At 35.2% G+C, this 17,302-nt stretch overlaps 1 protein-coding gene across 4 annotated transcripts in view; it reads right to left on the bottom strand.

Moving 5' to 3' along the window:
• dac (dachshund family transcription factor) overlaps positions 1 to 17,302 on the bottom strand; it is a 374,594-nt gene that overhangs the window by 349,243 nt on the left and 8,049 nt on the right. For 2 of the 4 annotated variants that reach the window (XM_074176206.1, XM_074176207.1), the window contains exon 1: positions 1,715 to 3,198. The exons of 1 other annotated variant lie outside the window; for it this stretch is intronic. In XM_074176206.1, coding sequence (XP_074032307.1) covers positions 1,715 to 2,424 — 710 coding nt within the window. In that variant the 5' untranslated portion in view covers positions 2,425 to 3,198. Of the gene's footprint in view, positions 1 to 1,714; positions 3,199 to 17,302 lie in introns of those variants that run through there. One more of the 4 variants, XM_074176209.1, reaches the window with a different exon arrangement.

Below are 17,302 nucleotides of genomic sequence, written 5' to 3' on the forward strand. Positions count from 1 at the left end.
GGAATTTAGGCATATTTCATATTGAATCAACAGTCGTATATGTAGATTGTAAAAGGGAAACAATTCCACTTGAGTTTCCCCTTGTTCCATTGCCTTTATAATTACATCAAGGATATTGCGAGGGTTTGCGTAGAACGTTGTCCCAGTTAGTATTTATAGACTGCATCCATCATATGCAATTGTTGGTCGGATCAGAATATGCCTCCAGTGGGGGAATTGCTGAAATTATTCGGGGAATACTCCAGATGCGGATGCCTTGTTGAATGTACTAAGAGGACGATAGGAATGCCAATTTATTTTTGTTAAAAATGTGCCTTAAACTTCGTTTACAATGAAAATTTCAAGTTTCTAGAAGATTTGAGGTCTATTTTATAATTTTTCAAGCCTTTCAAGCTCTTGTCCCTTAAAATTACCGCGAATTTAACTTCAATTCAACTGGTATGAAATAAAAAGACAGTGTATCACTGGCAATTTTCCAAAATGATCAGCTCTAGTTTTTTCCTAATTTATTTTTGTCAAACAATTTCTACCAAATTTTATAAACGACAGGAACCTTGATATGCTTAGCAATTTCTATTCTGGGTATCGGTAAACATGAATCAAGTTAATTACAAATATATTTTCAGTTATGAGTGCAAGAGAGGTGAATTTCAAATATAAATCCTAGACTAAAAAGATCGCGATTGTTATAAACTCAATTAATGTATTCGAACTCAAACTAACTAATGTTTCTAATAACAGAAAATCATCAAAGAAAAATTCCGATTACTGCAATTGGTTCAATAATCATTACATAATAATCAAGGGTAGCTAGCAAACCATTGAATTAGAGTTCATGACAAGAAACGATTTTTACTGTAACCCAAAAACACAAGAATTAACCCTAACATGTTTCATTATCATCGACATAAGCTGTAATGATAATATAAAAACAAATTGTATTCAGAGAAAATATTAGACAATGTGGTGTTCATTTTATATAATTTGAATTTGTTTATTATGAGTCTACAAAAATTGAAGGGGTTATGAAGGAAGACATTTTTCAGACTGAAAAATAGAGGGAAACAAAATATTGTCAGAAGTGGATTCAACAAAAAATGTTGTTGAAATATTCCCTGGATTCATCTATAATTCTTGAAATTACGGGCATTCTACAAGAAAATGTAACGAATCAATATTTCAAGTGATGTACCAAGTCACGTTTGAGTACAGAAACGGATTAGGTTCTGAAGTATTAACCTCAACTCATTTAAAAAAATGTTAAAGAATATATAACTGCACAAAAACAACAATTATCATAGAATCTGGCATCCGTCATCAAATATCACAAAATCAACAATTGCATATAACAGACTTGCAATCAATTTTTTCCTAATAGTTCAAGTCAGTGATTATATACATGTTTACTGTGAAATTATTTTCTTTTGTTAAAAGCTTCGTTGTGACAATTTTATCAAAGAGAAGTTTGCAAATATTGCCCTAGTCTCATTATTCAGAAAAATCAGCTCACTATATCAGCAAAGATATTGAATAAATCTGCGAATGAATCTTGGACGGTACTAAATGATTTCAAAGCAGTTTTCGGCTATACCATATCTACACCACAAAGATATCTTGTACCCGGGGTAACGTATCCATGCATGTCAACTTCCTGGTAGTCGAACAACATCCACAAACCGAGTCTCGCATAAAAATATATCTACCAAACACGTACCTGGCTGTCGTACAATCCCTGTAGAGTGTATCGAAGTCCTTGCAGGAGAGAAGCTTGCACCTATTGACCCCCGGCTGAATAGCCCCGAGACCTCTTAGGATCCTGACCTGCTCCACGTTGCATACCAAGGGGACGATGTCCAGGCGCTTCAGCTTCGTATAAACCGTGTGCAGACCGCCCACCAGATGCTTTAGGAAGAGTTCAAAAGCCTGCGGAAGGCACAACATAGTGTCCCCGGCTATGATGAAGGCCGCCACTTTTTGTCCACGATAATCGACTAACTTGCACTCGTTGGCGGTCGGATCGGAGGTGGATATCGGCGGCGGGCTGTTGTAGGATCGCGGAGGAGCGTGATGTGCCATCAGGTCCAGAGGACTGTGGAGGACGCCCAGAGAGTTGAGAAGCCCCAAGCCTGGGGGCGGCAGATGACCCAGAGCCATACTGCGAGCCAAGCTGGCCGAAGAGACGGGCGGCGGGCTCAGAGTGTGGGCCATCGACATGGGCGGCGGGCCCAGAGGACTCGCCTGCCTCGGGCTAAGCACCTGGTGATGGTTGTGGCCGTGGTGATTGTGGTTGTTCGATGAGATGTTGTTGTTATGAGGCGGTGAGGGGGACGGTTTGACAGCTGCGGGCGATCCGGACGACGCGTTGCTGCTGTGGTCGCTGGCCGAATCAACGCCGGAGGTGTCCATCATCGCGACGCGCAACATCAACACTTACTACTACTACAACTACTGCACTGCACACCAGAGTCCATCGGCCGATGTCGCAATCGTAAACGGCCAAACAGTCGGAGAGATGTCGTAATAGTGAGCGAATATAGTATTGTCTGTCTGTCTGTGGAGGGGAGGTGAGCGCGCGCCACCGTGTACACTCTGCTTCTACGCGACCTGAGGAAGTGCACACACAACCGGTACACTCGGCGAGTACGAATGTAATAAATAAAAACATTTGGAAAAACTCCTGCGAGTGCCCGTGGGCGGGGCTTGAAGCGTCATGCGGGCGACTGCGCCTATTGGAGGGAGCTCGAGAGGCGAGTGCGGCGATTGGCGCCCCTCCCTCTCGCTTGTCTCGGGCCGCCCACCCGCGGCTACCGAAAGAAGTTAGTTTCTTTGTAGCTTCGAGGGCGGATGCGAGACAACTTGAAATATGAGCTATGACGTATTGATAAAGAATGTCACCAGGCTGTCGTTGCTGCGCAATCAATACGACGAGGTGTGCGGCCCGTTCTTTCTTTTCTTTTCTTTGCGTTTTCATTTCGAATCGATGTTCTCTCGTTCGTTGTTTTTCTCGAATTGCTCCCGGTTTTTCGAGACGGAAAAATCCAGAGCCAAACCCGTTCGGCAATCGGTCTCGAATAGGAAAATGAGACTGGTTATCGGGAAATTCTATTGGAAAAAATGTAGGATATTTGATGATGGATTTGTCTACAGATATTTGAAATGTAGAGAGAGCGTTCAAGATTCCAAATACGAGTCTGAAAAACTCAAACTCGATACTTATCGATATATTACAACTTATGTTCTGGCCCGGATAGAAAAAAATATATTCACTGCACAAATATACAGAAGCAGAGGAAACTTAATGAACACACCACTCATGGAAATATCAGCAGAAAAGCCTTTTCTGTGAGCCTGTAAGCCTCATTTTCTGAGTAAGAATGGATTTTTTTGTTGTGGTAGTACCTACATTTCCTTTTTTTCAAAGAAACAACTTTACTCGGAAATATAATTTTACTTCACTAGTAGTAAAAGTCAGTGTTTATGGAACGTATTTAGTACCTATTACTATACCCTGATACACATAAAATAATAACAGTTGTAAAACTTATATCTGTCAAAATTTTTGGCATTTTTCTTAAATCCCCATGCTTGAGATTCTTGGAGAAAAAATAACCGATATCAAACCTCGATTAGAGACATCAAATATCTAAACTGAGATGGAAGTTGTGTCATTTTATGCTACGATAAAAATGAATACAAAAAATGTAGGTATTTACTGAAAGGAAAGTCTCCAAATATATAAATAAGTACTTTATGTTTGAAAAATAATTTGAAGTTAGGAAGGCGTAAAAGTGCCACAAACGATTTCGAAAAATGAATCACTGAATTCCGGTTCCAAAGTTGAAATTTAGCAAAATTTCGAGTCAAATGTCGAAATTTCACAAAATTGTTATTATTGGAATCCTTAAAATATTGTTAAGTTCCGACTTCAAACTCGAAATTTTGTAAATTTTATTGTCATTAAAATGTATTCTCCTTCTAAATCTTCTTGTAAATACGCATGATGAATAATAATAATTCAAATCTTTAGTGCAAGTTAGTACTAAATGTTGGGAAAACAATATTTCAAGTTTTTCTTCTAAAATTCGCCCTGCTATTAGCAAACCTTTTCGATATCAGATATCGAAAGTCCGGGAAAAAAATGTCACGTTGTTTTTCCATAAACCTAACCTAACCTGACCTGACCTAACCTAACCTAAACTAACCTAACCTAACCTAACCTAACCTAACCTAACCTAACCTAACCTAACCTAAACTAACCTAACATAACCTGTCCTAACCTATTTCAACCTAGCCTAACCTAACCTTACTTAGCCTAACAAGTTACCATCATCAGGAGATGACAAAAACTGACTGCTGACTCAGAGATTACTGAAGCTGACTTATGTTTAGTCGGAGATGAATTAAAATGACTGCTAAATCAGTCAGTTTTAGTCTTCTTCTGATGATGCTAATCTAGTTAGCATAACATGGCCTAACCTGACCTAAGCTAAACTAACCTATCCTTACCTATCCTGACCTATCCTAACCTAACCAAACCTAACCAAATCTAACCTAATCTAACCTGACCGAACCTTACAAGGTATCCATCATCAGCAGATGACAAAAACTGACTGCTAACTCAGAAATTACTAAAGCTGACTGATGTTAAGTCGGAGATGAATTAAAATAACTGCTAAGTCAGTCAGTTTTAGTCTTCTTCTGATAATGCTCATCTAGTTGGCAAAACATGGCCTAAAGGGAAAATAAAAAATTCTGCTTTCAAAGATATAAAAGAATGGCACCATTTCTATTCAAAATAGCGGCATAGAACTCGTTTCCCTTATGATATATATATTATGTGACCAATATTCTGAAGAAGTATGAAAAATTTCTGATTCGTGTATACGACTGTGTAGGCATATGCTTCCAAAGAATCATCAAAAATTGATGACGATATTTGTAGACAACATTCAAAAAAAGCATCAAAAATTGCTTGATGACTGTACACGATATTTGTGGGTAATATTCAAATAAAAAAAAATTACTGATAATTGTACAACTTTCTAGTTTGATATAGCGATCCCAAGTTTCTGAAAACTGTATATGCTATTTCAATAAAAGATTGTGCCATGTTGGCGTCCAATTTGACACTCAAATTAATCAACATGACGCAATTAGCGGAACTATATGCCCTGACATTATTGAACACAATTTTCTTCTTAGAGAAGGTTTTCGTATCCTTAAATTATACTTGATTTGTATCACCCTAAGCTGAAATCGTTGTTATGTTATTAAACATCGATTATTTCTATTCCATTCAAAACTTTGCTTTCAACAGGATTTTATAAAATATATTGATGAAATATATTAAATCGGAAGTAAATTGAATACTTCATAAATATTAATTCTCAGGTGTTAATATTTGAATAATAGATCTGTTTAGAAATAATCTGTTTTTCCGTTAACCAGCTGTCTAACCCTCACAAACTTCAACCCTCAAAAGTCGAAACTTGTGCGAGCTAAGGACTAACGGGGTCTTACCTTTTAACGTGTGATTCCTAAGATAGATAGATGAATAGATGATTTATTTCACTGCGTTACATAATAAAATGTTTGTAGTAAGTCAAAAAATAGCATAAAAGTAATGGTCAATTAAATAATTAAAATAGTATAAAAACAGACAAGGAACACAAATACAAAAATATGAAAAAACAATCGAGTGTGTTGACATTATAAGCATTTAAAATGGTTCACGTATTATTTGACAGAATAGAAGCAAAAACTCAAAAGATAATTTCATATTGTTTTTTTTTAAATTGGTCATACTAAGAATTTTAAAATTATCGGAAAGATAGTTGTAGAGGTTGAACTCCAGAGTGTTCTTTTGTGATTTACTCAAACGATAGCGGTTTATTTGAATTTTGTTACAATGTCTGGTATCATAGTCATGAAGGTCTGATTACTTGATTATTGAAGTTGATTTTTTATGAATTTCTATGAGAACGTTGAAGAAAAACAGAGGTTGACAATGAGATACTTTCGAAATTTTCAAACGACAATACATAACGGTACCACATATAGGTATATCAGTAATGACAGTTTCTAAAAAAAAAATTAAATTGTGCCTTGCGCATGACGAAGGAAGGTAATAAATCTTTACAGTGATGACGGTAGATTAACAAATAACGAATGTTTCAACAGAAGTTTATGTTATCTAATTGAAAGGGGTATATTTTTAGGAGAGATTATGTTATCATTGTCGACGTGATAATTAATATTTACCTCAAACTATAAAATTTCCAAGACATATTTCAAGATTGTGGCGTTTAAAGTTATAGATACTGGGATTAAAAACTCTGTGGCATCTGTGACAAATAATCTATTCGAATTTTTGTCTGAGAACCTCAATGGATTTTTACATTTGGCCAATAACCTTTCTTGCAACATTAAAAGTATTTTTCAGGCTCAAGCAATATCGTTGAAGAATTAGCAAAGAATTTCCCAATAATACTGTTATATCAATAATGACAAAAACATCAATAAAAATTGTAGTTTTATCAAAAGGCCCCACCTTCAAAGCTTCACCTAACAATAATTAGGTATATCAGATTCTGTACCGTGAAAAAGCAAATTTTTGTTTGGGAAACGAAGAGTAAGAGTAGTAGTTTGATCGAAAGAAAATAGCGTTAATACTTGATTACATTCCTAGTAATCGAAATAATGAAGTGGAATAAAGTTCTGAAACGTTCAAATCTAAAATATATACGCAGTATAAGGACATAGTTATAATGTACGTGAACACCACCATGGAAGAAACAAAAAATCCTATTCATGACAACGTTTTTCAAACAAATTCTTGATCCAATCAATAAATCATTTGTAGTCTGTGTACAAAAACATAGCTAAGATGAATTCAGTTATTTTGTTCCAAAGGTCTATTGAACTTTGAAAGGAAGTATAGCTTCTCTTGATTTTTGCTGATGCTTTTTTCAAGGCCCGAACCCAAGCACTACGGGAAAATCCTTAAGGGGCTCCCAGAGCGGTGCATAATCTCTTACATTGAATTCTAAGTTATGGAAATTATGGAAACTGAAGCTGAAAAATTCCAAATAAACTATAAGTACGTACTGTTACAAAAAAGTATGTGGGTCAGACTAAATAAGATATTGAAACTCTCTGCTTATCAGATTTAATAGAGTGTCACTTTAAACTTCTTTCGAAACGAACATAGAATGAAACAAAGTGATTTGAAATTGTTGAAACTAATTCATGACAAGACTTTTGGATGCTGGAATGTCTAGAAATGGCTGTTCATTGTGCACGCTTTCATGAATAACTATTTTCAAATCAAGGGGAAAAATTTCTCACTAAAGATATGGTCAAAACATATAGAAATCAGTTTAGACCATCTCCTGACGATTTCAACTTGCTTGACGAAACGTTTGTTCAACAGAGTCTTACAGTGTTTGGTTGGTCTTCTTTGGTTACAATCTCCATACATTACAATTTGTATATGAGAGATAAGTATTTTTGGTCGATTCTCAAATATTTCTATTACTTTTTATTTATTCGTTACATTTGGCATTTTCTTCAACTCAACTGTATCGATATTGAAAATTTCAATATATTTCTTAGTATAACATAACAGTGGAGTTGATTTCTTGAATTGGTATTTTACATTTTCTATATTTTTCTGATATGAAATAACTTGTTATCGACTCAGGAAAAAGAAATATTCAGCTTCAAGAGCTATGAATCTGTTCAATCGTAGAAGTTATGCTTTGAAACTCGTTAAAATGATTTGTTGAATAACAGAAGTTTGGATTGGTTAGTTCGTTTAGTATGAATGAATGGAAAAATCTCATTATTTGAAGTAAGTCGACTAAATGTTGACAAAGTGAGAATTTCCAAAGGTTAATTTAGTAGAGTCAACCCGTTTTCTTGGTTGCCTATCGAGAAGAATAGCATCAAGAACATAATCAATTTGAAAAGGAATCTAAATTATAATCTATCTTCTAATACTCAGTATTATCAATTTTCCGATTCTATTCAAAGTTTTGAAGTATAATGCAATTCAAAAGGTACAGTTTCACGGTTGAGACATGTCTAGAAGCGTCAAACATATTTGGTTCTGAATGAAATTCCCTACTTTCGAATCCATGAGAGAAATATCACACCCTTCGCAAGTATTGCTAAAAAGTGTAAACTAATCGAATAATATTAAACGACAAAAATGTCCACGACCAAAATCATAAGCAAAACATAAATCATTATTTGACATCGCTGAATTCAACCCTACACACAATCCCGCTACATTCACGTCGGCATCTTCAGCGGTCAAACAGCCCTTGAGATCAGTGGCGCCGAGAGCAAATATAATCGTAAATTGTTACATATAGGAAGGTCTTCTTCATGTCTTCACCAGACGAGAACATTCTGTTAGAATTGGCCGATACTTTATGAAAATCCATAACTGTTCAAGAGACACTTTATTGTGAGAGGTTCACTAAACAGTTTACAAAACCACAAGTGTTTCGCTATACAATATCTATATCAGGGGTGTTCATGCCGTATGAAGCCTGAGTAAGCTATTGTATAGCACGTGTTGAGGTTTTGTAAACTGTTCAGTGGAAATATCACAATAATGTGTTACTGAATTGATGATTTTCGAAAAAAAATTCCACGGAGCAAAAAAAATCCTGGAAAATACGAAAAATATAAAATTATAACAAAGAAAATGCTGTTGAGTCCACTAGGAGGAGATTGAAAACATTTTGTTAAAGTTGGAACCTATAAAGTGAGATAAACCTTTTTCACTAATTTTTTCACTCATATCCAGAACATGTCCAGTAGACCTAAAAAAGTTATCACTTATTATTCATTTACTTTCTTCTTCAAGTCTGCATACATATTCCTACTTATTCACCAAACTCAAACACCTGTTCATGGAGCTGTTTCATAAGAATGTATCATCTTTCCCTCCAACCGATTTCTTGGAGTCTTTGAAGTCCACTAGATACTCGTAAGGACAACAAGAGGATTGTTCCGAATTCTTGGGGTTCTTGTTGAACACTCTACGTGAGCAAACAAATAGCAGAATCAATACTCCTGACCGCTCTGGATTGAATGATTCCATATAGTCTATCTCGTCTTGTGTTTGTAGATCTTCTGCTGGAAAAATCCTCACTTGCTTACTTTGTAGTAAATGTTCAAGGGGTAGGAAAAACGTATGTGATTTTTTGGAACTTCAACTAGCGTTTCCTGAAATGACTAATAACCAGTCCGTGCAAAGCTTATTGTTGAATCATTTGAAAATGGAAATTTTAACAGATGATGATCGCCTGTATTGCTAAACATGTGCCAAACTAACTGACTATTATGAGAAAACAAGTATAGCTGAGGCACCAGTCAATCTAATAATGACACTGATGATCTTCAAACATGACACAACCTCTGACGGAAGCACCAAACTCTTACGAAGGTTCAAAATAGATGAACACTTCAATCTAGCAGACCATCATTATAATATTCATGCAGGCATTGTTCACTGTGGTTCTGGCGTTGAATTTGGTCATTATTACGCCCTGGTCAAAGACAAAACGGACTGGTTTAAGTTTCGTCGTATCACGAAGTGTTCTGGCGATGTATTGAAGCTATTGGAGCCTCTGGAGACACCCTTCATTTTGTTTTATGAGAGAGAGGACATTGGCAGATCAAGACCTTCAGATGATGTGGTGCTGTAGGTTTTTCCGGGTTTTCCTGCCGTTCAAAAAGCAAATGCGCCACTGGAATCAATAAAGTCGCCCCGGAGCGCCAATTAATTTTTATTGTTGTTTTATAATTTCATGATTCGTATTAATTATAATAAAAAAACGTTTTCCATTGTCAAAACGAAAAAGGTGATATATTTTTCTACATTGAAACCGATTAGTGATATTAAGATACATCGGAGTGTATTTGTTAACAGTACCTATAGTTATTCGTTTGAAGTAGCATACCGGTTTACCAAATTTAGGAAAAACCTTTCTGCGCACACGTTGGTAGGTAATAAGTTTGTTTTATCATATCCATTTCAATCCTCTCTAGATTCCCAAAAGTTCTTCTTTTCCTTCCGAAAAAAATGCTTCTTCATAGGGTTTCATTATATAGGCTAGTTCCAATTTCCTCACCTTCAAGAAAGCTGAGATTCAGTTTCCAAATTGGAGAAGGTTTTCCATTTTTCAAACTGAACCACACCGTGCCCCATTATCCATCCCAAATCCACTCCGCTGGCCCCAGTAAAATTGTTCGAAAGAGGCTTCGCGCCATATTGTCTACCGATCCATCATTCTTCTGTCACATGTTATTGTTACCGAAATCTATATAGTAGGCTGCGATTGTAATGTAGTAGCAGAGTACAGTGTGATCACGCATAATTTCCCAAGTTTAAAATCAGGGATTAACGTGGCTTTATGCGAACGAATATATACACTGGAACTCATTAAAGACGGCAAGGTTAAATTGTCGTTTAAGTTTGAAATTGAGCGTTTTAAGATTGATGGGGAGCGAGGCACACAAAAGACTAATGTCATTGTAAGTACCGTGCCGAAATATCATCCCCGCAGAAATACAGTCGAACACATGAAACAAAACTGTTGATATTGTTTTCCTAGGACGTTTGGTCTAATTTAAAATGACGACACTTGAACTGGATTCAAATCGACAAGATTGCGAATGGTTTCATTTGGCAGTTAGTGTTAGAACTACGGACCATTCTTGAGAATCGCTAAAATTGTACGAACACCATCTGGGACAGATCTTTTTCACATCTGAAGGTTCATACAAATTAAAATACAGTGCAATCTGTGACATACTAATGACTGCTTCTATCTCCAATATCTTGCTCCCGGATTCAGACATTGTTGTTGAATCAGACCTTCCTTAAAATCGTAAACGTGCACAATTGATTTACATTTTTTTCACACACCTAACAATCTCTGTCATCATCTTCCTTTTCAATTCCTTAGATACCGCCGATTCTACGATAATAAAAAGTGATTTGCACACCGGTGTGAAGTTAGCAGCCAAAGTCACCAGCTCTTTTTCCGGAAATACCCGAGTAGTCAGTGGCGTACCGAAATGGCGATTATGTTTTTTGAGTTTCTGACATGCCCTTATGTGGAAGAATACAGCTATACTGAATATTCTGTATCAAGAACAATCTCTTCGACCCGTCCAAGAGGCTTAAACACACCCCTAGCTTCACACCGGTACTTTTGACGAATATCGTAATACCAAATTTCAATAGCGCCATCTAATAATCGTTTTTGAAAACTAACTACTAACTACACCTTGAATCCGGCACAACAAGGAAGGTTACTATCAGTCTTCAAGCACAATGTTATCGCCAACAGTTTAGACTGACATATTGGTGTTTTATGATAATAACGCTATCGACACGCTGATATTGTACCGCATCAAAATCAGCGATGTTCTACATTTTACGGACTTTATAATTGGTATTTCAGTGGAACATTGTCCGTAGGACTCTCATCGTCGATGTTAACGCTGTCCATAGCTCATTCATGGATGAGATTAGTATTTTTACGAATGTCGGTAATTGTGTTTGCCTATCTCAAATTCTCCTATTGTTTATGGCGACAGGTTATACACGTCTGATAATGGAAGGGTTGAAACGCTCGATTCACAATAGATGAATATCCAATTTCCAACAAGTTTCGCCGAGGCTATTGTCACTATTTCGATATTCAACATGCAGTGAAGAAATTGATTACAGTTTCGTGCTGATACCGACCAGGGATGATGTTTATTATGCTGTTAGTTCCAGGCATGATCCATTTCCAGGATGGGAAATTTATGCATAATCTAGTTGAATGACGGTGATTGGGAGATATATACTTAGGTCGAAATCTGAAAATGTGTAGGCATATAAAATGCCGAAATACAAGAATCTTCTGTTAAAAAGATATTTACTACCAACAGGAAGATTAACGACAAGAAACATCAAATTTCACAGGTTCATAAAAAATTTTATAGGGATTGCCCTGTTGTTTTTATGAGATCATTAACATACAGCAGATAACTGAAGTACTTCTCAACCGATATTTTTTTGAAAAGGCACCAATGTGTCTCAAAGATTTGAATGTCATTATTTGAATAAAACTCGATTTCCATCCCTTTTTCTCTTGTTTCACAGATAGTCTCGAATAGGCGGTACTCTCCTCTTAAAACCGAATAGCATCAATTCGTTACACAAGAATTATTGGCATACTCCTATTCTAAATGTTTACAAATCATCTGAATAATGTCATAGGTCAATACAATGAAATATTGAAAAAGAAAAAACTAATAAGAGCATAAAAATAGTACTTAGGTAGTAGAAGTAAATTTTAGGGGTGGCAAATGGTTTTTCATACTCCTAATTTACAGAGAAACTAAACCTTCTATTGGAAAAAATAATACAAAACTTGTAGGAAATACAAAGATCTACAAATTTTCGATTTTGATCTGTTTCTCCTACAAATATGATGTTTTTCATGTTATTTGATCGAAGCCCAACTTTGTGAGTTCCTTTCATGCTATAATGTTATCAAATCAAAATAGTGGTGTTTTTTGTTGTTGCAATATGAGATTTTGCAAAAAATATTCGACAGAAATTTAAAAAATCCAAAAAAATATAAACTATAGAAAAATGTTATTGGCTTTCTAAATAACGATATTTTTGTTTATAGTAATTAAAAATACACTCAATCATCCATTAGTGTTTGATGAGTACCTATATCGCTCAATTTATTTCAGAAAATCTGAATAAATCCACTGATCTATTGAATACTACCTATATGAGTATGTAGATTATAACTTTTTGTCTATTCAGGTGATATACAAAGAGATACAGACCAGTTTTGAAAACTTCAAAAGAAAGATTATAGAAATTGATAATTTTCAATAATCGATAAGAAATGATTAATAAATATTATTAGACAGGAAAGTAAGTAATATTGCACGTTAAAAGGTAAGACCTCGTAAGTCCTTAGCTTTTGACAGTTGTCGTTCGTAGGGGGCGACAGCTGGTTAACGGAAAACATTTCAACAGATTATTTGTTACAAATATTTAAGATCTATTTCTTATTTCTCAGACAATTTTAAGTTATACGGAAAAATGATTCGAACATAAGTTGTACCTAGATCTTGATACATATTTCCTTTAACTTTAGTACTCGACTGTTTCCAATTTCGCTGGAAATCATGAAAAACTAATTTCCATCCCCAAAATTTACCTTATTCATTCACCCCCTGTACCTTAAATCGTATTTAATTATTTTTTCATGTGAAAAAAGGTACATTTTCCATCTTCCCTAATAATTTCCACGGTGTTTTTGCGTTTCTAACAGGCTTCTGCACCAGTCACCAGTATATTTCAACGATTTATTTTCAGATTTCTGTATTTGTCGCGTAGTCGCACATCTTGTAGACTCCCTTGAATCTTCTGGCAGATTTTTGACACAATAAATGTTCTTTTTCTTTCAAATAGATTGTAAAACCCACTTTATTAGCAATTTATGTCACTATCGATTGCCGCGCGAGGGTAAATTACAAACAAATCCACCCTGTGTGCCGTTCATGGCATGTATTACAGTTTTATGTAAATTTAATGTAATTCTGAGGTCGTCGATGAAAGAGCAGTGGTCTACGAAAGAGAATCCATCATGGTTAAAATGCGAAAATACAATATGAAGGCACTTATAGGCTATTTTCCACACCGCAGAACCGATTTTAATACATAATATGTCACATAAAGTGATATCAGAACCGTATAGATATCCCCATAAAAATATTATACGGTTCTCTTCCAGACACTGATACATACCCACTTAAATATATAAGCAGATTTATTCCTTCATTTCGAGTTGAAAGGGCAGGCGAAAATTCAAGTTCGCTCGTTCATATTTTCTACTTGGCACTTAATATTAAGGTATAACCTTTGAATTTTCTAAGCGTTTTTTCAGGTTTCAAACAAACAAAACAGTATTCTTCTATCAGATTCTTCCAAATCATTTATTTGTTTCATTTCTCAAAATTTGGAGAAGATTTCGGAAAAAAACAAGGGGTACAGAATAAAAAACGAAGAAATCAGAAAAATTGCTGGAACCTATATTAAAAAGGACAAAATATAATCAGGAAACAGAAAATTAGAGGCGTTGAGTTATCAATTCAATATTTTTCTCTTTCAAATGATCAGTTATTTGATGTTTTGTGGGAACTGACACGACCATGATGAAGAAAGACGTAACGTCTATTTTTCCTGATTTTTTCGAAAACTTTCAGCTAATAAATAGTTTTTACTAATCGTGCTTCGCGTAAACGAATAACATTTGTGGGTTTCTATTCATTCGCAAACATAAAAACAGTGCTTTTCTGTTCAGTATCCGCTTTATACAAATATATTTACCTTTTGTCATCTGTCACAATGTTGTAAAAAAAATTACTACTCGATATTGAATTTAATCCGTCACTGTATAAAGAAATGGGACTTTAAAGTTCTGAAATGTTTACACTTCCCAATGGTAACAAAATACAGAGCCTTGCCTTAGAGTAAGGGTACCCTGATTTGAATACTATTTCCAGAAAGCATCAGGAAAACTCAAGGCTTTTGTTTTACACGCCTCCAACTAGATTCCTCTAATTATTGAGATCCGGGACTCCGGTAGTCGCCAGCAGTAGCCACCTCAGGCCTATGTGTTACAGCAAAGTCAGGCACGTCAATTGTTTTTCATAGTGATTAAATGTAAAGTGAGAAGTGAGGTACAAACTTTTAGTAATGTCGTACTTGGAATCGATGGGTGTCCTCTGTCTATACGCAAGAAGAGACGGGTGTAACAGGTGGTAGCATTGCCTGAATTTTGAACCCTTAGCGATTCCCTGTGTAAAGGTTACATTTCTAAAAGTCGTTTTGGTGCATGGCTTCGCCTTAGAACACACAAAGGTGATTTAAGTAAAAAAACTAACAATCATCCATCAAGACAAATTTCAACGTTTAATTTCTGCCAGGTAGAAGCATACGAAGAACTAAAAGAACAGGTACAAGAAAAAGCATGAAAACAGGAATAAATTGGACACAACTAGTCTCTTCATAGTGGTTTTTCTGTGGATATATTTTTCCAGTACTCTTTGTTCCTTTGATACAGATCTTGATCTGATACCGTACCCATAGATTTTGGTGTCCCACAGCTGGTTCAGGGCCAATAAATGAGTTGATGGTTAATGTTTGGCATATTTGTAATGGTTTTTTAGTTGCTTGTGTCCTGGTACTGAGTTGACCTATTCCTGTCCGAATAGTTCATCAAAAATGTTATGACCAGAACTTTCTTTTACCTCTTACATCCTGAAGGGGTTTCAGGAGAAAAGGCAGAAGAAATCGAGGAAAGTTTCTTTGCTCCTCAATTTCTTTTTTGTTTTTGTTAGATAAAATCTTATCGCTACTATATTTTTGAACTATTATCGTTTGTATATTCACCACTATTTCTTCTCCCATTTCTACACTTTACAATTCTGTAGCATCCACAAAAAAGAATACATTCTTTCTGGAAACATTTGCAGAGGAGAATCATTCAACAAGTCTCACTTGAACGTGAATACTAGCGGAAAGGTACGGCAGAATTTTTGAAAGCAACTCAAATTCCATATTCATAAACCCGATTCCTGATTATACCGTCCCTTTCAGCCGGGGTTAAAGTTAAATATGTTTTCGAAACTATATACAAATTGAACTGGTGTAGAGCAAATAGAAGGGGGAAGAGGTGAATATGCCGACGAAAACGTTCTGGGAATACGAAGTGTGAAATGGATGCGTGAAATGTGCGATCTTCGGACTAATATATCCGTGCTCCGCCATTAATCATCTCCATCGGGAGACAGTTGGTCCGCGTGTCTCTTTCCGATAACCGCCGACTCCAACTTGTTAGCAGTTCTTACACGTGGAGCAAGTTGGATCCATTATTTTGCAGTATTTTGGATCCATTGTCATTTTTGGGCATTATGCAGATACTTCTACATCGTTATACAAAAAAAATTAGGAAACTTTCGAAGAAAGTAGGACAGTAATCAACTTCAATGTGAATAGAAACGTGTAGATCACGCGAAGTTTCTTTCAGATACAAACAATGAGTTGAACATTGAAAGGACAACAAATCAGATAATTACAAGGTAACATATGATTTGTAAAAAACAGTTTTTATAGGAAAAACATCCATACATTTCAAAACGAGAATTTCAGAACACAGAACAGGTTTTGAAGTGAACAAGACCAATTTCACCTTCTTAGAGAACGACCGCGAGTTCGACATGAACTACGACATATGAAGAATAAATGATAATTAGAAAAACTAAACAACATCAACATCGATAGTAAGTCTTATGGCTTGATATAATTAATGATTTTTAATAATTCTGAAATCAGAATACAATCTATTTGTGTTGTTGTGAAAAAACGTGAAATGCTTTGAATTACATTTTTAATATGGCACCAATCTGGCAAACAGCTCCTAACCAAGTATTTATAACAATGAGTATTTAACACCCACGCTTTTATACAACAAAATTAATTTTATGCAAATAGATTTAATCTGATTTCAGACTTATTGAAAATCATCAGTCATAGAACTTATTTATTACCTATGTTGAACAAAATCTTGAATTAGTTTCAAATTATTTTTTAGTTTGTGTTGCTATTGTTTTTTTAATTTTTTAAACTTTTACTTATTTTCCACTTTTTAGTTTGGCTTGCTATTTCAAGCCCATTTGTTTGTATAAAATTCATATATATGCATGCACAGACACTGTATAAGGAGATTATTTAATCCTGGCGATCCTGATCAGGATAATGAGATAAACTTATGAAATTATTGTAATGTCACCGATTCTTGATGAGTGTACGAAATTTAAAATCCATCTGTCCGTTTAAAATTAGTCAAAATCGAGTCCAAAGCAGTCAGTTACAATCAAACATACAAGTGAAGCTAATGAAAGCGTGTTAAAATAAAGGACAAGCTGCTAGAATCCCTCGAAATTAATAAAAGGAAAATAATAAAAATAGAAGGAAAATAACCTATGAAAAAACAATAAACACGTATTTACGCTTATTGAAGTTAATTTCTCAAAGTTCCGAGAGTTATTCGTCATTAACGAAGTATTTTTTTCAATGTATCTACTTACCTAGATTGAATATTGTAATTTCCTGTTTATTATCAAAATTTAAATATACACCGAACGTTTCGAAACTAGCATTTCAAATTTACTTGACAAAAACTTTTGTAGAAAATGGTGT

This window comes from Leptinotarsa decemlineata, unplaced genomic scaffold (assembly GCF_025532065.1).
Source record: "Leptinotarsa decemlineata unplaced genomic scaffold, Ldec_3_MD MMD2_tig00001621_RagTag_RagTag, whole genome shotgun sequence".
Classification (NCBI taxonomy): Eukaryota; Metazoa; Arthropoda; class Insecta; order Coleoptera; family Chrysomelidae; genus Leptinotarsa; species Leptinotarsa decemlineata.